This window comes from Pezoporus occidentalis, unplaced genomic scaffold, assembly GCF_034315485.1.
Source record: "Pezoporus occidentalis ecotype Australia unplaced genomic scaffold, CSIRO_AGI_Poc_V1 ctg6, whole genome shotgun sequence".
NCBI classification, from domain to species: domain Eukaryota; kingdom Metazoa; phylum Chordata; class Aves; order Psittaciformes; family Psittacidae; genus Pezoporus; species Pezoporus occidentalis.
The window spans coordinates 7,626,441-7,648,077 of NW_026915943.1; the positions used below are offsets into that span (position 1 = coordinate 7,626,441).

Genomic DNA, 21,637 nt, shown 5'->3' on the forward strand with positions numbered 1-21,637 from the left:
AAGAAGAAAAAACAGAAGGCATTATTAGAGGTTAATAGAACCTTTTAAGCAGAACTTAGAGCTAGAGCATTTAATAAGGGCCCAAGGAAGTAAGTAACCACAGTCTGTCCAAGACTGTGAGGAAGCAGTATCTTGAAATGAAGGTAAAGAAGCACCAATGCAAATTCCATATACACAGCACTAGCCTGACTTTCTTGGTGCCTGGGGATGGTTTCTTTGGTAACCATCTTGTAGTATTTCCTACTACATTAAGCATGAAGTAGGACTTCAAGTACTGCTAAAGACAGAGCTCCAAGCTCATGTCAAATTATACCTGTTGGAGAACAGTTAAGGTTCTTCGAAATCCATATTTAACTTCAGAATGACTTTACTTTGTCCTGTGCCCCTCTTGTAATTATCCCAGGTCCATCAAGGTAGGCAGATGAGCATCTGCACATTTCTAAGTCCATAGGACAGCTTGTTTACAAATACAAGTTTTGGCACAATAAATCATGATGTACAAGCTTCCACTTGCATTAATCTGCCCCATTCCTGGAAGTGCTCAAGACCAGGTTAGATCAGGCTTTCAGCAACCTGGTCTAGTGGAAGGTGTCACTGCCTATGGCAGAGGGGTTGACACTGGGTGAGCTTTAAGGCCCATTCTAACCCAAACCATTCTATGATGATATGATTCTATGATTTTGCATGACTTTATATACAAAATACTAGTTTTTGTTTAGTTATAACACAAAATTAAGAAACTATTTGAAGCAAAAAGAGAAAGCAAGTTCACTGCATTTGTTGCTGCTTGGGTAAAAGTCTCATCTTTAAAACTATCCTGTTTTCAGCCACAAAATATTACTGATGCAGAACTCCAAATAAATATAAGGTCTTAATATCATATTCCAGTGTTTTGCTTATGCTGCTCATAAGAAATAATATTTAACATATTTCAATTCAAAGGTGCAATTATGATTTGAGATAGACATTTTAAAGCTTGCCTTTTGTTTCTCCTAAGATTTATCCTGTAGATAGTTTTTTAGATTACCATCCTCAGACAAAAGTGCTATGCCTATCTACATGGAACTGGCTTCTACTACACATATCCACCTACTCTGAGAAAAAGACTCAATTTCAAGTATTGCAGAATTGGACAAAATATACCCTGTCAAATATATACAGCACCCTGGTAATTTCACAATAGTCTGCTGTTTGTATAGTCTCCACAGATGAGATGCTAAGTTATTCAGCCATTTCACTGTCCATTTATTTTTTTTATTTCAATCTGACCTCCTGCTTTTATACATGAAAGACTGCAAGAGTCGGCAGTACTGAAATCCTTTGCAAAACACTGTTTATTCCATCCCTCCACAGCCAACTGGTATTGAAACAAACCTTAGTTTCAGAAGACAGAAACGTAAGCCTGTGTTTTTTGATATTTATATGTCTTTTTATTCCAGATGTAGAACTGCATGCTAATCATTTACTGAACTCAGATTTTTGTATCTGTATTACTGTATGCTTCATACTGAACAGTACTGAACCTAACATGTGCCACCCAACAGATCCAGTCTAAACTGAATACTTGAAAATTCAGCACTCACAGTGGACAGAAATCACATCTATTTGGATAGTCAGTACGTGGTAGGTAAGGTTATAAGCAAAGGGCAACAGCTCTTTTTACTCTAGATCTCCATGGAGACACTTCAACTAGCATAAATATACTCATGGAAGCACGAGCAGAAATAGCTATTACCCTTCAAGCTTACACCCCCATTTACTGTACATCAAATTTCTTTGTATAATGGAACATATGATCAAGTATAAAAAAATGACTCTATATAAAAGTTAAAATATTTGATTACAGTAGCAAGTCACCACTTCATAATGGGAAATAACTTGTCTCTTGGAATCATTATTGATCTGAACTCTCTTTTTGTTGTTGTGTGTTGGATACCGGTAATTCAAGACTTGCCCATAACAGGGGCTCTGCTTTCCTCATAGTGAGCTCAATCTTTGTAGCCGTCATGTTCACATAACTTCTCTTTACATCAATTACCTAGAACAGAAAACATATTTCACTCTTCAATTTAAGAAAACAGGCTGCTAGATACTTGCAAATTAAGTTTTTGGGAATTTATTGCTAAATTTCAGTTGATGTTTAGGTAGACGGAGTTCCCTCTTGTTATTTAGGGAAGTCATCCCTCTCCCATTCCCAAGCTATGAATATATATATAGGCCCACACGTATGAAACACATACACTGGTCTAACACATACATAAGCCTACAGATATATAGTGCCATAGGTTTTCTGTACCACCACTGTAATGGAAGTTGTGATCAGAAAGGACCTCAGGGGGTTACCTTCAGCTCAAAGCAGTGTCAACTATGTTGTCACACCTGATCACCTGGCACATGAAACTCAGATTTAAATGTAATTAATGAATGCAAGTAACTGAATTTCTTTCAGTAAGCAGAGTAATGAGGCAAATCAAACTGTTCTGAAAGAGAGCAAGATGAGATTTGTGTTTTGCTGTTTTTTTTTAAAAATAGAAAAATTATCCTTATACTTACTCCCCATAGTTTCACACTGCGATGAAATTCCTTATCTCCTTCAAATACAATATGGATATTTAACTTAATAGGAAAACAAGAGAAAATTTTGTCAGGCTAATAAAACGTTTGACACATCAAGTATGTTTAAGCAAAATATATTACATTAGAACACAGACCCTACAATAAGCGAAGTGATCAAACTGTCCCTCAGAAGTGAAAACCCATTCTAACTGTTACTGATACAGTACTGTTGCCAACAGTGGCCATATATACATCCTGGAAGCTGTGTCATTTTCTCCAAATGCACGATTAAGAAATCAGTGAAGCATTTTAACAGCTGCTTAATATTAGCAGCTGAGAAGCTGCACACCGTGAAGAGCACTATTAAATTACAATAAGCCAAATACAATTTAATTATGAATCTATAATTCTTTACACATATGGTGATGGAAATCCATCACACGTGGGTTTTAATTGCAGAAGTCAAATTAAAGAGTTTGGTTTTGTTTTTTTTTTTTCACGTATTATATTGCATCTTAAACAAAGACCATTAAATCACACATGTCCAAACAGAAGGGAAAACTCCAAGCTATACATACTTGAACAAAAACAAATGCCAAGAAAAAGCCGTCACTCAAGTAAGATTCTTATGCTCCTTCTGCCTTGTACATAAAAGTAGAAGCCAGATTTTCCTAACTTCAAGCTGCTGTAAGAATTAAAAAAGAGTTACTTCTTAAGGTAAATGCTCACCATTGTGCTATTTGCTTCAACGAAGCTCAGATCAGGAACAGAGTTTTTAGCATACACAGAAATAGTCACTTCTCCTCCAGTCTGGTGCCAGTCATGCCTGCATGGAACTACTTTCTTACCCTATGTAACGGAACAGGTACAGAAAGAAAAAACTTGAAACTGCATTCAGGAGTATTTTTACAAGATTAATTCAGGGTAAAAGCCCAGGACTATCTGAACAGCCAGAAAGCACAGCTAATAAAGAGCTGTATTTCATGTTCGCAGAAGACTGCAAGACTCCACTTACATCTCTTTTCACTAAATATTTTAGCTATTGGTTTCTGACAAACCTTGGAAGTGAGAAAACCAATGCTCATGACAGAGACAATAATAAGAAACCAGGGCATTCTGACAGGGAAACAAAAAAAGCCCAAACAACAAAACTGTTATTTGTTGGATTAACTTCCTTCCCAAGACTACAGCTATCCAGCAGGTTGCAGAAAGGAACTGAACAAAGAAACAAGCATGCCAGCCATGACTTCAAGAAACTTCCAGATTACTGCAAAAAAGCACTGAATATTACCTTCTGTTCTCTGATGCAGGAAAAATAAATGGTGACAAAAAAACCAAAAGGACAAGAAAAATGTAAAGTACCCCTCCCTCCATTAGCCAGAAGACCATTATCTCAATATGCACGTATTTAATACACAGTTTCTTAAAATCTGGGTAAAATCTTTACAAGAACACTCTTCTGCTTCAGGCTCACGCCTTCAGTTTTGTTCATAATCCCTCATTTCTGTATTAGGAAATAATTCTTAACCATAAACATAAAACTTGAAAGGAAGCAGCAGTTCCATGACTTAAGGAAATAAAGGACTTGTGAAGTAATTGCTTCAGAATGAGGTACCAGAATCACCACTTTCTATCATACATTTTTATTTTCTTCTGTTAAATCACAGAACGGTAGCAATACCCATTTTGTCTCGGCAACAGACAATATATTCAGATCAAGAACTTTGCGCTCACCTGCATCCAATATGTGACCAGTGTTCATTCCATTATTACATTCTATAACATTCTCTGAGAATTTTTTTAAACCTTGAATGGAAATTTTTTCACCCTGTTATTCTGCAGTTTGTTCCCAACATTGCACTGATATACCTAGTAACTAAAAAGATGCTCTCTGTATTTGTTAAACTGGTAGCCAAATCAAAATGCTTAACTAGACCAGAAAAAAATATTCAGATGTGTAAACAAAACTGAAACTAGACAGAAGGAGACCCTTCCATTTCTCTATTGTCATGCTGTGCATATCATCCTCAGTGTTATTATTTTAGAGGTAGTGATCTGTAACAGCTTAACTACAGTAACAATTCAAGGTACTAACTACAGTCCAGTATTCAAACTTCAGAATGGCTAGCTACAGGCAATGCTAATGCTACTCACCTCATCCTTTTTAGTCCATACATGTGTTCCTGTTGTGCAGCCTTCTTGAGCTAAAAATGTATTGAAGTCAGATGTTTTTCTTTTACAGCAGCTCCAATACTTCATCCTTGAAAATGTGCAAAGTAATTAACAAACAATATTTAGGACACTATTCACTGTGAATACTTAGGATCTTTCCTTTATGCATTGACTGAAGAAGAAATACAAAATGAAAACAAGGCAACATCTACAAAAAAAGAAGTACAAAATAACAAAAATAACAAAAAAAAAAAACAAAAAATTAGAGTTAACTGAATACTAACCCTTCATGGAATATAGGTACACCAGAATGGTATATACATACTTCTTCTGTGCTCTCTGGTCCTTGGTACGTCTAGCAAAAGAAAGCATTGAAGTATATTACTGTTACAGGATATGGACCAAAGGCAAAACCAAAACACAACTCAAACAGAAACACTGAACAAAGGACTACAAAGCTTTTGAATAAATAATCTAGACCTAATGGCTTGCCCTAGCTTTTCAAAGTAACCATTCAACCTTCATTCACAGAAGGTTCCCTGGCACACCTAACAAGCTGGATGGCATTCCTTCCCTCCAGCGTATCAACCGAACCACACAGCTTGGTGTCACCGGCAAACTTGCTGAGGGCGCACTCAATCCCACTGTCCATGTCAGCGACGAAGATATTGAACAAGACCGGTCCCAACACTGATCCCTGAGGGACACCACTCGTTACTCGTCTCCAGACGGACACTGAGCCATTGAACACAAGCCAGTTCTTTATCCACCGAGTGGTCCATCCATCAAATTGTTATCTCTCCAATTTAGAGACAAGGATGTCATGTGGGACAGTGTCAAAGGCTTTGCACAAGTCCAGGTAGATGACATCAACTGCTCTACCCCTGTCCATCAGTTCTGTAGCCCCATCATAGAAGGCCACCAAATTGGTCAGGCAGGATTTCCCCTTAGTGAAGCCATGCTGGCTGTCACCAAGCACCTTGTTGTTTTTCATGTGCCTTAGCATGCTTTCCAGGAGAATCTGCTCTAAGATTTTGCTAGGCACAGAGGTGAGACTGGTCTGTAATTCCCTGGGTCATCCATTTTCCCCTTCTTGAAAATGGGGGTTATATTTCCCTTTTTCCAGTCATTGGGAACTTCACCTGACTGCCATGATTTCTCAAATATGACGGCCAGCAGTTTAGCAACTTCATTTGCCAGCTCCTTCAGGACCCACCGATGGATTTCATCGGGTCCCATGGACTTATGCACGTTCAGGTTCTTAAGAGAGTCTTGAACCTGATCCTCTACTACAGTGGGCCTAGCGTCTTCATTCTCACAGTCCCTGAATCTGCCTTCGAAGGCTTGAGTGGTGTGGTCAGACCATTTGCCAGTGAAGACAAAGGCAAAGAAGTCACTAAGAACCTCAGCCTTCTCCAAATCCAGGGTAGGCAGTTCTCCTGATAGCTTCCAGCGGGGGCCTATGCTGTCCCTAATCTGTCTTTTATTCACTACGTACCTATAGAATCCCCATAGAATACCTACAGAATATCAAGAGCAATTCAAGTGTTATAAGGTATGTCTCATCAATATTAAACATTTAAAGCTGAAAAATGTCAGTATCATGGGAATGGCAAGCTCACTCATTAGACGTTCAGGTCAGGCTTCAGAGTCATTTTAAGTAATCTCTCAGAGCAATTTCAGTACAGAGCAGCCCACATCTGTCCATACTAAATCACGTTATCAAATGTGCATTTGTTAAGCCTGACGGACTTTGTGCCTTTTCCAAATCAATTTGTAGCACACAGGAAAAAACACACCCAAGAAAGAAAACCAAAACTGCATACTCAATAGTTTAGCAGCTGGGTTTAGAAGTGGAACTGGACCACTTACTTTTGAACAGCCTGCGTTTTTACATGCCGTCCCAATCTTGATTTCATCATTGTCTTCCTCTGTAAACAGAGTCATAGAAAATAGCAACTGAATTGTATAATGTACTGAATATCTTGCATTGTTAAGAATTAAAACCAGCTAAGGAGTAAACCAGAAAAAAAAATCCCTTCTTAACCTGTCTATTTTCTGCCTGGCACTGAAGTCTGCCAGAAAGATAAAAAGAAACAAATTCCAGAAGCACTCTAAAACCTGTATTACCTATGCAAAAAGAAACAGGGGAAACAGGTGAGGGAGAACCAACTAGCCTTCATAGAAACTTCACCCGTTTATGAAAGGCTTTATATGACATCATGTTTGCAGTAAAATAGGATTAAAGTTCATTTCTTGGGAATGTTTTCAGTCATATATTCAGAAATAGATGTCACCACATCCATTTAACCCAGAAATCTTCCAAGACAGGTAGTTGAAGTAATTTTAACGGCAACATATTGCTCCTAACACTCAAGTCTCCACACTGTTTACGTTTAAACTTTGATCATCATTCCCTGGGCTGGAAGGTTATTTCCCAGATGAAGAACATAATTACATAAAATTATCACTTAAGAAACAACAACAAAAATATAGCATTTACTATATGCTATATATCACATACGAACTTAATCTCACTATACCCTTACCTTTTTTCTCTTCGTTTTCTGAAGACAGCTTCAGTTTATCTAGCGCTTGCTTCAAGGAAGCTGACACTTTCAGCTGTAAATTTGTCATTGGCTCATCTGGGCTAAAAAATGTCCACGTACTTATGTCAGCTTCATACAAAATCATTTACAAAACACAACATAGTAGTAAATGTTCATCTTGCTGTAAGGCTCTTCCTTTCTAACCACAAAGAAACAATCTAGCTTTACAAATGCCAACTCTTACTGCTTATAGAAAAATACAGTAGAAATTTAGAAGGGAGTCTTGTCATTCAACAGGAAATTCTTTGTAATCTACAGCAATAAAAACAAATTAAAGAATCTAAATACAAGCACCTTGAAGTTATTTTTATAACTGTTTTATTTCCTGCGAAGCTAAATGCTGAGAGATCCAGTACTATCTTGTCCTAACCTGAACTTTTATTTCATTTTGAAGCTTAAGGCAACATCATCACTGCTACCGAACACAAACTTTCGGAGGTTTTGTACTATGTAAAATGTGAGACACTATAGGAATAACCAAACGAGCTTTAACTTGGCTAACTGACCACAAATTTGGCAAAACTTGGTTTCATATACTCCACCTTGGCCTTTTAATTGTTTCCAATGGTTTTGGTGCCTGAATTATGTGTTCTTGAAATCTGGGTTTCAGTTCAGCTAGTTCCTTTCGTTCAGAGGTAGTTTTGACTTCTGGTTTAACAGGCTCAGGAGGCTTCTCACTGTTATGGAGACCCTTTGTACAGCCCTATGGAGGAAAGCATATGTTTATATATACACAGAGTGTAGTTTGAGTGCAGAAATAAAAGCTATCAAAACCTGCAGCAGGTTTTTTTGATTTATTTTGTCAGCTCCATCGTTAACTCACCATCCTTTAACCTACTCAAAACACTGGCTACAAAAGAAATCCTACAGCTCAAGTGGAAAGTATCTTCATTTGGACATGCATTAAAGAAAAAAGCATATTTTCCATAATCAAGCAAAGAACAAAAGAATTGACCTTCTTTCATTAACATGCATCTATATAGGTTCTAATAGAACTTATTACCACCATTAAGGCCTGTAAATGAGACCCAGATTCAACATTATATCAAGAAAAATAGTGCATGCAAGATTTCAGAATTTTAACAAAATTATGCCACCTCTCATCAATATTATGTCATTTGACAAGTATAAAAATGGTAAATAATCAGGAGTACATACCACAATGCTTAGGAAGTCAGAAAAGTCTGTTGTTCTTCTCTTGCAACATGACCAACCCTATAAACATTTTGGTACGAAAACAAAACAAGCATGACTACCTTACTTGGCAACAGCTTATAAAAAGCAAAAGACTAACTGCATTCTTTTACAAGATGTCGTACATCATGATTAGAGATTTTCTTTTTCCTTTCTTTGGACAATATTATCATCATCTGCATTTTTAAAAGCCAGAGAAAAGTGCAACAGCTGCCATTTCTAGTTTTCCTCAGAAAATTTGGTAAATGTGAGCCGGTATTTGTGTGACAAGTTTGGTGACAACTCTGTATGGCAGAAAAAGAAATTTTACTCTATCTTATAAAGTAACATGTAAGCAAAACAAAGAAATATTACACCCACGACTAGGCTTACCTGTGGCAGAGCATACATGCCCCCATCCTAAAACAGTAAGAATATTCTTCCTTCCTTGAGCACTAGTCAAGTCTTCCAACTGCTTACTTCCTCATCACAAAGCTGGATATCTGCACTGCATAGCCATCTATTCAACCACATCAACCAAGAATATTTTATTATATAAACCAGAAATCCAGTTTTAGAGAAAATTATCTTGCCACTCCGAATAATGTACCTTGGAGGTCAAGGAACCTTATTAAAGACAACAGTTTGACTAATAAATGCACCACTGCTTGGAGAGCTTAACAGACGCAATGGGGTTTGGCAAGTGGTTCTACAACACCTTCAAAATATATCAACAACTTCCACAAGTGAGGAGACAAAAGGTTCACCCTGCCTTTTTAGACTGTCTACAATTTATAGCAGGAAGAAAAGCACTCAAAATATGATAATTTTATGATCAGGCCAAGACATACGATAAAGAGAGGGCTAAAAGTAGCATTTGCTTTAAAAATGGCGTGTGTAAGTGTGAGTAAAGACAAGCTCTTGAAGCAACTGTGTAATTTATGTCATTATAATTAGGTAGAAGTTTTATGTACTGTTTTATGAGTACTATATTTTTGTCCAGAACAAACTCCATAGTCTAAGTAACTGTATCATATTTGATCTAACAGCATCCTTTCCAATTTGCCAGTGGCACACAACCGCCTATTCCAGAGTTACATACTGCAGAAAGAGCAGAGCTTACAGGAAAAAAGCTTCCCAGCACAGATGCACAAGCTTCCTTGGGCCCCAAAGACATCCCATTATAAGAAAGGGATGAGCTGCACTGCCAGTAGAAGCAGTACCTAAGTACCAAGAAAAAAATGCTGGCCCCACAGCTCAGATTAACAGCAGCTTGGTTTCCTAAAATAGGCTGGTTAGGCTGCAGCTGTATTAATACAGTAAACAGTGCCAGACTCCATTTCTGGGCACCGGATTTCTGACCATACACATCTGAAGTGTTAGAATGATTTCCAGTACTGTTTTGGCAGTTGTTGTCTAAATAGCTCCATGTAGGTACTTGGGATGCATTCAGTAGATCTTGGAGGAAAACAGTTTAATGTAATGAACACAGGCTCTGCAGTTGGCCTAAGCACTAGAGACCAGTCACAGGTACATTTAATTCACTACTGAAAATGTGGCCCAAGAATCCTGGACAGCTGCATCAGAGCCGTAGGCAATCAGTCCCAACCTAACATTCTTACTTGACCGATTAAGAGAATACAAATGTTCTTCACAGTAGGTAAATGTCACATACACCTTAACTGAAAGAGGGCAGATTTAGATCAGATACAAGTAAGATCTTTACTGTGAGGGTGGTGAGACATTGGCACAGGTTGCCCAGAATATCTGTAGATGTCACGTCCCTGGCAGTGTTCAAGGCCAGGTGGGATGGGGCTTTGAGCAACCTGGCCTACTGGAAAGTGTCCCTGCCCATGGCAGGAGGTTGGAACCGGAGGAGCTTTAAGGTCCCTTCCAACACAAACCATTCTGTGATCCTATGATTAGTGCTCCAGCCACATAAGACCACGAGCAGCTGGTCTGAACTCCAAACAGGCTAATTAACTGAAAGAGTATGACACCTCTCAATGCCTCCAAAGACCTATTCAGAGAATCCACCTAAACTATTGAGACACCTGATGTCAGTCAACAGAAAACATGTGTCATACAGACTTGCAAGGCATTCAGATCCTGAGTACAGCTTTTAATGTCTTCTCCAGGGCTGCGTAAGTGTGCTTTTCTAACTTCATGGGGTTGCTCAAACATGATAGGATGGACATCAGTTCCTCACTTCATGCTCATCAAACATGAATATCAGTTTCTGAAACACTGGAATACTTAGAATTAAAAAGGACACAAGCATACTGTTTTACACATATAAGACAAAAAAAGATTTAGACAAATACTTGCAGGCTTACTTTGAGAGCATCATGAAAGACTGGCACACCTGGATGGTATGTGCAGGATCCTAGAACGAAATTGCTATTATTAATATTCAGGCATACCACGAATCTTTATTCATCCCATCACAAACCCAGCAAAAATTTCACACTGCAATTCCCATATGCCACAAGCTGTCCCACTTCCCCAAGTACACACACATAATTATTAAAGAATACACAGACTCCACAGAACAAGCTCTCTGAGTGTGTTAAACCTAAATAATCAAGATTTTTTTTCTTTTGTACTATACAACACAAAACAGAAAGCAGGCATCTAAGACAAAATTCTATTTCAACATGGAGCAAATAAACTTTCTGTGGACCATCCCTTGCCTCCGTCAACAACCAGTTCTTACTGGCCATTCAGTGGAAGTAAAATTGGCCCTATGGCCATCTGAAAGACATAAAATACCAGTTTACCACCAAATACATCTATTTGCACCTGATCAACGGTTTCTATCCAGAAGCACTGTTAAAAACAGCTCTCGATACAAATCCATCATTTTATCCATGATAAGGAGCTTGTTCTTTTTTCAGTGTCTGTAGTATCCTAGGTCACTTCAGGACATGAAGCCAAATGCTGATCTTCCACATACACAATTTAGACCTGTCAATACTAATAATTAGTAGGTTCTGCAGAAACACCACACTGAAACATAGCTTCCACTAATGGAACTGCTTATGTTGCAACTATTCTTTGTTTTTTTACTTCAGGTCTTTTTTCAAAGGCAATATAATTGCTCCAATATAACTTCTCTTTGACATATACTGCACGGATAATATTTTAATGACCTGACTCTAAAGTGATGGGAAATATCTGTTGTCTTTTTAGGCAGTAAAGCAAAATTTTTCTTGTTAGAAACAGTTAAAAGCAACATAAATAGTAACAGTTTTTATAATAAGCATCCATAAACCGGAGTGAAAAATAAAATAATACACATAATAGGAAGCAAAAGATAAAAGTGTTAAGCAATTTTAGTAGTAATCTGCCTACAGATATCAAATGGCAACGAAAAAACAACCAAGTTTTGCAGTTTTCTTTTCATAAATGTGTACATTTTTAAGAAATTTTGCTTAGTTTAATTTTCTTTGATTTTACATTCCCTGCTTAACCCTAAGGTACTACCACATCTGACAGGCATCAGTTCCCACCTTAACTCAAAAGGTGGGTATTTTGAGACATCCATGAACTTTTACCAATTCCTTTAGCTTCAGGACACAAAGCTAATGTCGGTAAACCTCACAAGAATATAAAACAAAATGTGGCTATTTTGTAAAAAGAGCCCGCAACTTCACTTCTAAACCAAATTAAAACAAAAATAGAGGTTATTTTGCAAAATATAAAACCATGTCATCACAAGAATCATGGTGGTAAAACATCCTGAAGTTTAGGGATGCTGAAAGTTATAATCACTTTACTTCTGTAGGAAATTTAAACATGGTTCTCCGAAGTTATCTGGGAATAACTACATTTACATTTAGAACTGGTTAGGATAGGGAACAGTAATTCCAATAAGTGCCCAGTTACTCACCAGAATAAACTTCTCAAGAAGCTGTTTCTCCCAAGCCAAGCAACAGAGTTAGCAGAGGGCCAGGCCAACCACATCAGCCCACTACAACTTGGTCACAAACACAGGAATACAGGGCGAAGAACTGTTGTTTTAATAACAACACTGGTCATGAAGTCCCAGTGCGAATTTGTAATACAAAACTCACTATCTACTTTGTCTTTTGGAGCAAAGGGACGCAGGTCATAGGCGTGATCACTAAATGGAATCACTCCACAACTGTGATTTTCAGCTGCCTGCTTTTCAAGTTACTAACATTAGTGAGTCTTACTCAAAATGCTGCCCCTCTCTTTGGCAATACTTAGCTCAGAAAAAGAAATACACTTTATGCCATGTTTCTTAATCACAGAACTCACATACATGCTAGAACACGTTAGCCTACTTCTAATCTTTTGGGTCTCTGCAAATAAGGCTAATGCAAAGAGGACATTCTAGCAATGCAGCCAAAAGAGTTGCTTTACTAATCACTTGAGAGCAAGCCTACCGAAAACTCAGATCATCCCTCCTGCAGCCTCTGTGGAATTATGAAAACTAAAATAACAGCACTGTGAAAACTCTGCACAGGCTTTTGGGAGACAGGCTTATAATGCTGTCTTTACATTAAGGTCACTGCATGCAAATGGAAAGAACATATAAAGATGAGAAAAAAAAAGTTTGATCTTTTTTTACCTCCCTTCCCCCCACCCCCTTATTAAATATAAGTTCTTCCCTGGGAGGGCACTGAAGCGCTGGCACAGGTTACCCAGAGAAGCTGTGGCTGCCCCATCCCTGGCAGTGTTCAAGGCCAGGTTGGACACAGGGGCTTGGAGCAACCTGGTCTACTGGAAGGTGTCCCTGCCAGTGGCAGGGGGGTGGAACTGGATGAGCTTTAAGATTCATTCCAACCCAAACCATTCTATGCTTCACCAGGTGTTTGATTCACAGTACACATAGAGGAAGCACTGCAAGAGCTCACAGCACTTGGAAAAGCAGACATACACATATCGTAAGACACATTTAATTACCAGTTTCTAGTCCACATACTACAACTAAAACAACAGGCGCTGATAACTGCTATGTATGCAACGCCCTCAGAAGAAACACGTCTGTTCCTCAAGGCATCCAGTTTCTACCTTCAGAACAGATGACAGTAACGTACGGAGCAGGTCCTTATTACCTCCTTCCCTCATTCTGCTGTGAAAAGTTTTGTTATTACACAAGAACCCCGCAGTCAGGCCGACCGCCAGCTCCACGTTTCCGCACAGACGGGACACCTTCGTGCCCGGGCGGGATCCGCTGTGCAGGGGCCGCAAAGCCTGTAACAGAGCAGCCCGCAGCATCGTTTCACCACACCGGACCGCTCCTCCACCCCTAAAGACACTGAGACCACCACACAAAAACACGAGCTCCTCAGGGAGAAGTGAGCCGAGGCCAGACCGGTGCCGTAAGAGATGGGGACGGCGGGAGGGACACGGACACACCACACAGCCTGCAGGCCAGGGCTGCCCCTGCCCCTTGGTGCTGCTGTCCGTCCCTCAGAGACGTCAATGACAGCTCCCAGCGCCGCACCGCGACGTGGCTCCACCGGCCGGGGAGGACACCGGGCGCGGGTGCCTCAGCTCGCCCCTCATACCTCCCTTGCAGAGCACTCGTAACCCCTCTGAGATGCCGCCCCTCACACCCCCAGGCCGAAAGCTGTTTGCGGAGCACTTAAGGATGTACCCCGCGCTCCCCCTTCCCCTCTGCCGCCGCTCTCACCCTCCGTGTTGGTTTCGGGGTCGAAGCGCTGGCCGCAGCCCCGGTTGTAGCACAGCAACGACATGGCGGCGGGGCGGCCGGCAAGCCGCCCGTAACAACGGGGACTAAGGAGGCTGCAGGAGGGCAGCGCCCAGGGGTGGGCCAGCCCCTCAGCGGAAAGAGTCGGCCGGAGCCTTCCGGAAGCTTCACGAAGCTTCGGGGGAAGGGGAGAGCGGCAGCGCGGGCGGCTGGAGCGAGAGGAGGAGGAGGAGGGGGATGAGGAGCCGCGGCACGGAGCGCATGCGCGGGAGGGAAAGGAGTGCGGCGCATGCGCGGTGGGACGGGGTTATGCGGGACGGTGGGGAAGGGGTGGTTGGTGAGAGGGTGTTGTGCTTGGTTGGGCTGGTTGTGTGGCCCCAGTTCCCGTGGCAAGGCAGGCTGCGAGCTCGGAGAAACTCCTTGGGGAGCCTTTCAGCTGCAGCAGGAGGGAGCTGATTGCTGCCGGCACCAGCGGTGATCCCCAGACACGGGGTTCTGTTGTGATGGGCCGGGCCGGCCTCCTCCTCAGGGTCTCATCCGGTGGCTGGGCCAGGGAGGAGCTGAGGGAGGCTGGGCGCTGCTGGCCACAGCTTGCTTGGCTGTGGAAGCGCTGTGCTCTTCGGTTTGGGGTCATCAGGAGCCGGCGAGCCCCCCCGCCTTTCGCTGGTGCTGGGCTGGTGCATGGGTGCTTAGCCTTTGGCCGGTTTCTGACTTTTTGTGGGGAATGTAGGTTGTCTAAATCAGTTAAAGAAATACGTGGCTAAATAAAAAGAGGGTAATTAAAAACTCGATGCTTACATTCTGAATGTGAGTGTAATTTAACTCCCCCTTTTGCATATGTATTAAAGAGTTGTCTCGTTCTCACAGAAGCAAAGTTACTAACGTCACAAATGACTCTGAAAAAGATCATGTTTTAATGTTCACACAGTTCCCTTGAGGTTGCCCTGGGTGCTCCTGTCAGCTGACCAGCTTACGTGTCCTCTATAGTGTGCCAGCTTCTTTGATGTCTCATAATGGGTTGTACGTAATAATTACGGTGATCTATGTTTCTGCAGGCAAATACAAATTGATTTCAGCTAATTGTGTCTACCGCACAATTTTTAAACTAGGAGTGCTGAAGTGTTCATATGACATATGACAAATCCTGAAGCACTTGTGCATAGAATGAGAAGGTTAACTGATCTCTACAAGTGTTTCTTTAAAGGATATATAAGGATGCAAAAAGGGTAATTGCATACTGTTTCCAACAGTCTTCTGCAGACTTACAAGTTTATGTGAGATATGCTTCACTTGCTTCATTATTTATATACCTTACGTAAAGACACAGGTTTAGTTGAGCTATCAAATACTAAGTTCTTGCTTCTGATCTGAAGCTCCCTCTGGGGCCTGTGTTAAGACTGGGAGAATAAGCTGCTCAGTTTCAAGTAGAAAAAAACACACTGTTTTGCTGCTTGCCAGGAGTGGTTTAATGTATAAATGCATGTTGTGATAACAAGAAAGGAAGGGAAGAAGTAAAATTGTTATCCTTTTTCTTTAGAAAACATTTATTTCTGTTTGTGGACGTCTTATGAAGCAAGAAGATTAATGGAAATATTGCATAATTCAAAGTAGTTGTATTCACATTGTTACCATAGTGCGAAGACTTGTTTCTAAAACAAGAAATTCACTTATTTGCTGTCAAGTGAAAATGACAGATAAGAATAAAAGTCTGATTTATATCTATAAAATAAGTTTTGTGCTATTCCTGGGACTGTGTTTGCATTTCATCTGTAGTGAGCAAGCATGCTTCCATTTTAGAAGGAGCCAGCCATTTTTGGCTTTGTGGAATGCAAACAAGTTGCACTTCTGCAGAGGCAGCATCAATTTCTGTTTTAATATTATATGTAAAATTAAAACCTCTTTATTTTACCAGCATGATACTTATGGGCTTAAAAAGTAGCATTCCTATGACCTTAGTGGACAGTTGGTTCAAACACAGTGAAAACTTTTGGGGAGAAAATGTTTAAAACCATATAGTTTCCCAAAAGTGTCATGTGGTGCTGTTCCATACCTAGTTGCTATCTCACTGATACAGAGACATGCCTTTAGATCTTCCAGAAACCAATCCATCATGCAGGTATTTGTTTCATAGTTCAAAATTATGTAGTTTATCACATTAAAGAAAACCTGAAAACTCAATTTGTTACTAATTTTAACATACAGTCAGTTATCTGAAATTTACCAAGCTGTATCTGTCATCTTTGTAGGTGATGTTAAGTGGAATGAGGATTTTGTTTTGCAGAACAGTGTACAAGCAAGTAGTAGTTTGTATTTGAGGCTTTTGAAATCACATCTATTCTGCATGCAAAAAGCACTACAGTACACAAGAGTCATCTCACAGCAGTCTGCAGAGCTTCAAAAGGCAGTTCCTGTGCTTGATAGGAAGGTGTAAGACATTTCCAACTGAGTTTTGAAAATGTGGGGAGTGCCTTGTTCAAATAAGAGGTAATCAGCTTCTTGTGTGCATAATAGGTATTTAAGCCTCATATTCCTGTATGTTTTGTGTAGAGACCTCTTTTTAACTGGGATTCACAATGATAAGGAACAACTATCTAATTGTTGATCACTGGATGTTAGGTTACTACTTACTTAATTTTGGATGAGTTTTGTTGTTCATTTTCAATTTTAAAGTCTTACAGAATGTTAGACAAACTTTTATGATGTCTTTAAGAACTGGATCTTCTATTTGGTGTTCTGAGATAATCTTATCTGAGAAATAATAAAAGATTTTTGTGTAACTTTTTTATTATTATTTTTATGGAAGCATAGAATGGTTTGGGTTGGAAGAGACCTTAAGATCATCCACTTCCAACCCCCTGCCACAGGCAGGGACACCTTCCAGTAGACCAGTTTGTCTCCATCCAACCCAGCCTTGAACACTGCCATGGATGGGGCAGCCGCAGCTTCTCTAAGCACCTTGTGCCAGTGCCTCAGCACCTTCATAATAAATAATATTATTTACACATGTTCTATTTTTCTCACATTAGAAATTCTGCACTTAGAAAAGGAATGAAAGTAGTGTTCTACAACAGATAGACATAAGCAGAATGTATTGCTGCTCTGGACATGTATGTTTGCTTTTGGATAGACTGAGTGAGTTTGTGGGAAATAATCTGGCAGTGCCAGTCATACTGATGGTAAGAACACGGGCTTTTTCCTGATCATAGGTGATTACAAAAGGTCAGAAATATTCTGATCAAGGGAATTTTGAAGTAATTCTAGAGAAGGTTAAGCCTTGATCATGGTTTGTATAATTCCATGGGAAACTGCTATTTTTAATAGAAGGTCACTGGGGCTAGCAGAAATGCATAGGGGGAATCAGTGGCTGGAAAGGGAAGCTACACATCTGCAGTCCAGAAATTGAACAATCATAGAATAGTTAGGGTTGGAAAGGACCTTAAGATCATCTAGTTCCAACCCCCCTGCCATGGGCAGGGACACCTCACACTAAATCATGCCACACAAGGCTCTGTCCAGCCTGCCCTTGAACAGTGCCAGGGATGGAGCATTCACAGCTTCCCTGGGCAACCTATTCCAGTGTCTCACCACCCTTAAAGGAAAGAATTTCTTCCTTATATCCAGTCTAAACTTCCCCTGTTTAAGTTTTAACCCATTACCCCTTGTCCTGTCACTACAGTCCCCAATGACGAGTCCCACCCCGGCATCCTTATAGGCCCCCTTCAGATACTGTAAGGCTGCTATGAGGTCTCCACGCAGCCTTCTCTCCTCCAGGCTGAACAGCCCCAACTTGCTCAGCCTGTCTTCATACAGGAGGTGCTCCAGTCCCCTGATCATCCTTGTGGCCTCCTCTGGACTTGTTCCAACAGTTCCATGCCCTTTTTATGTTGAGGACACCAGAACTGCACACAGTACTCCTAGTGAGGTCAGATCTACTTTCTTAATCGTAGTGATGATTTATGGGATTACTGTTCCATTGCTGGAAGTTTTAAAATTATGATTGGTTTTGTATGATATCTGTAGGCCTTATGTGTTCACCTGTGTATACATGTATATGTATGTGGATATATATAGACATAAGTATATATAAAACATTGTCTTTCAAGCACAGACAATATATCTGAAGCAGGAATCACACCAGGAAATTCCTGTGTCTTGTTATTCTTGGGGTCAAATTAGATGATCAGACAGTGAAAATGAGTTTCTCTTGTGGTGAATTAGTTCAATTTCTTTTCTCAAGGAAAATCCTTTTTAATTTGAGATTCATTACCCGCAATCTGGACCAGAAGATTGAGGTGTCACAGCAACATGTTCACTGTGTCAGTATTTTTGTTCTCTTTCTAAATCCTCTCTGCTTTCCCCAGAGTGCTAGTTGGACAGATTGGGATAGTACAACCAGGAATGTGTGTTGCCTTCTAATGCACAGAGCTGCTGTCAATCCTGTGGTCTTGAGAACCCATGGAAAATGTTTGCTTATTACACCTGGACATGATCACTATCATGTGAAGCTGTCTCATTCTCTACAGCTGTGTACTGTGAGATAATTATGCATTGTGTTATCATTAACATTTATGTCCCTAAAAACAATAGATCAGTACTTCAAAGACTTGTTATGGAGGTTTTCAGTTCAAGGCACTCTGTACTATGTAGGAAGCCTTTACCCAGAACTGTATTTGCTGCTTTGGACCAAATAGGTAGGTGAAATAAGCAGATTGTGATGTTGAAGTGTGACAAAGGATAGATTGCATGGCAATTCTTTGTCACAAACAGCTTTAGGCAGGCAGAAGCAGTGTCTTTGTTGTGTTTTAACCTTGAAAATATATTATCAGACTTGGAACGTCTAAGTAATGTTATTTTCTATTGGCTCTCACAGCTGAGTAGCATGTCAGTGCACCCTTCAGTGCTTTCTGTGTGAGCCATCCTAGATTTCTACCAGTCAAAAGTCATCCCATCTTGTGCATGGTTCATGGAACTTAGACATGAGATAGTCATGCATTTCTGAGCATTTGAAACAGTAAGGTTTCATTGTAAACCCGGAATCTGTAAAGAAACAGCATGTTTCAGTTCACTTCTCAAACTGCAGGATCTGCTGATTTGCTTAGCAGTTTGTTTGGTGAGGAGCCTTTCATCGCCATGCCTGCAAACCAGGACATTGTTCATGCAGAACTGCTAGTCCTGGGATTGCGAGAAGATCCCCAAACTAAACCAGTTTTGAATCAAATTGTCAGAGGGTGGAGAGAAGTCAAGACTGTAACTCCATACTAGGGCTGTGGTGCCTGTTGCACTGGAATGTGATGGCTTCTCATCAGTGGCAAAGGAGATTCTGGGCTCCCTCAACTTGCTTGAAACAGGCAGGGAGTCTTGAAATGTAAAGGAATTCTGGAAACTCATCGAGAGTCAGGGCAGGTGGCTCTGTTTCAGATGTGAAAATATCTTACTGTGAATTAAACAAATCCTTCCTTTAGGAAGCTTAGTGGAGGTTTAAAATACAAATGTAAATCTCTGTAAAGCTAAGATAGTAGAAAGCCTCCAGAGTTCGCAAGAACCAGTGCAGGTCAACAGAATATGCCCGGATTTGATGGGCAGAACATCTTAAACCTTCACATCTCATGGTTAAGCAGAAAAACTGGCTTTTTAGGAGAGAATTTTCTCTCCCCCTCCTGCAATTGCTATTCCTAACATTTTTCAAATGCCACTTTTTCCCAGGAGGTAAGAGATTAAACAGCACCCGCTTCTGATAATCCACCTGAGTGCTTGCTGCTAAAACATGGCCTGAATTTGAATAGATGCTTCATTAGGGCTTGCCACCTGCCTTTGGCTTGCTGTGTGATGGTAAGAATTCATTTTTAAAGCAGAATTTCCAAAGGTGTCATCTAAGTAACCTAGGTGCCTGCGTTTCATTTTGAGGGAGGCTTAATCACTTATGGCTGGATTCTCAAGGGGCCTTTGAAACCTACAAAACATTGTAAGTTTTTAAGCAGTTTCCAGAAGTCTGCTTTCAGGTCCTGCTTAAGGAGGCTGGGAATGTCATTACTGAGTTCAATAGGATATGGGTTAAGTCCAAATAATATGCTGATGCCTCCTCATTTAACTTTTTCTATGCCTTTAACCTAGCTGCTGAGAGTAAAACGTCTTTGATGCAATCTGTACAGCCATTCTGCTGTGGTATTTTGTAATAACTTGCAGTGATGCGTGTATTATAATGATCTTTTTCATCCTTCCTGCAGCTCCACAGAATCTGTGAATAACTAAATAAATAATAGATAAAACTGAATAAATAATAAATGCTATGATGAAGTTTAAAAAATTTCAGCTCCTTAGATGAGAGAAAATAGATAATTCATGTAGGTACATAGAGTGCCCTAATTCTGTGACTCAAAGCAATTTGAAAATAAATTTGGTGGATTACATGAATACTAGTGGGAGCAGAAGAAACACAGGTATAGATTGGGTACTTGAAAGTTACATGTAGTAACACGTTCACTTTAATTTGCTGTATATTTTCACGGAGTGTTTGAGCTTCCATTTGCCCCATCTTCAGCTTTTTGCTCTTTTTGTTTTATCCTGGAGGGGACTAACACAACAAAATCTGGTTTTGTGCATGGTGAGGGGGAGTTCTCACCACCTGTTTCAGCAGCAGAAGGGACTTGTATTAGAAGAAATGACCTGGTCTTACTTACGGAAACTAACGATGACCTTTATTTTACTCCTGTTCTCTTTGCTCCTGCGATTACTCCCACTTACTCCATATTGCCAGACTCATTCAAGGTGCTCTTCTGGACAATTCCCCACATCAGACCTTGAGTTAAAAATAAGGATATTTAAAATGTTTAAATACAAAGTTCTTTTTGTTTATCATAATGTTTCTGAACCTTTCATCCTGCAGCTTCAGGCTTTTCTTGAGCTGAAGTCTGGGTAGTTACTTAAGAGATAGAAACGCTGTTTTTGTAATGTAACTCCAGAAGTTTTAAGAATTATTTGTGGCAACAGAAGAAGAGGGCAAACCAGAGCTAACAAGGCTGTGATCTGGTTATGCTCTTTTTTCAGTCAATTTACTGCAAGCAAGTAAAAGCATCAATTCAGCGTGCAGATTGTCTTTGCTTCTGGCACTGTGAAGTTAGTGGGACTAAATCACACATGCAATGAGAGAAGCGTGCAAAAGACTTTTCAAGGCTGCACCTTTTGTGAGTTATAGTGGTGTAAACAATGGATTTCTCTGTTCATTGATAACTAAATGAAATAAGTTGGATTGAACCAGGACACTTTTTTTTTTGAGGGGGATGGATAAGAAGTGGAAAAATAAAACTTAGTTTTATGTCAAGAAGTTTATTTTTGGTTATGATAAATTTAAAAATTACAAAAGAATGATTTTCAAATCCTTGAACAAAAATCAAATATTTAGGTTTGGAATTTGTGTATTTTTATGAGAAAGGTTTTCAAAATGAAG

At 40.0% G+C, this 21,637-nt stretch overlaps 1 protein-coding gene across 2 annotated transcripts; it reads right to left on the reverse strand.

Moving 5' to 3' along the window:
* Nucleotides 1-1,234: 1,234 nt before the first annotated feature.
* Nucleotides 1,235-14,328, reverse strand: CHORDC1 (cysteine and histidine rich domain containing 1). 2 transcript variants are annotated; one of them, XM_062639285.1, is made up of 11 exons: nucleotides 14,176-14,327; nucleotides 10,847-10,896; nucleotides 8,496-8,552; nucleotides 7,880-8,040; nucleotides 7,278-7,378; nucleotides 6,601-6,659; nucleotides 5,013-5,083; nucleotides 4,711-4,816; nucleotides 3,286-3,405; nucleotides 2,554-2,616; nucleotides 1,235-2,038 (listed from the first exon to the last, which is right to left on the reverse strand). In XM_062639285.1, the coding sequence occupies exons 1-11, from the start codon at nucleotides 14,237-14,239 to the stop codon at nucleotides 1,895-1,897; spliced, it is 996 nt and encodes a 331-aa protein (XP_062495269.1). In that variant the 5' UTR covers nucleotides 14,240-14,327; the 3' UTR covers nucleotides 1,235-1,894. The 2 variants fall into 2 exon arrangements, with proteins under 2 accessions (XP_062495269.1, XP_062495270.1); XM_062639286.1 differs by lacking the exon at nucleotides 8,496-8,552 and having other exon boundaries at nucleotides 14,176-14,328.
* Nucleotides 14,329-21,637: the final 7,309 nt, after the last annotated feature.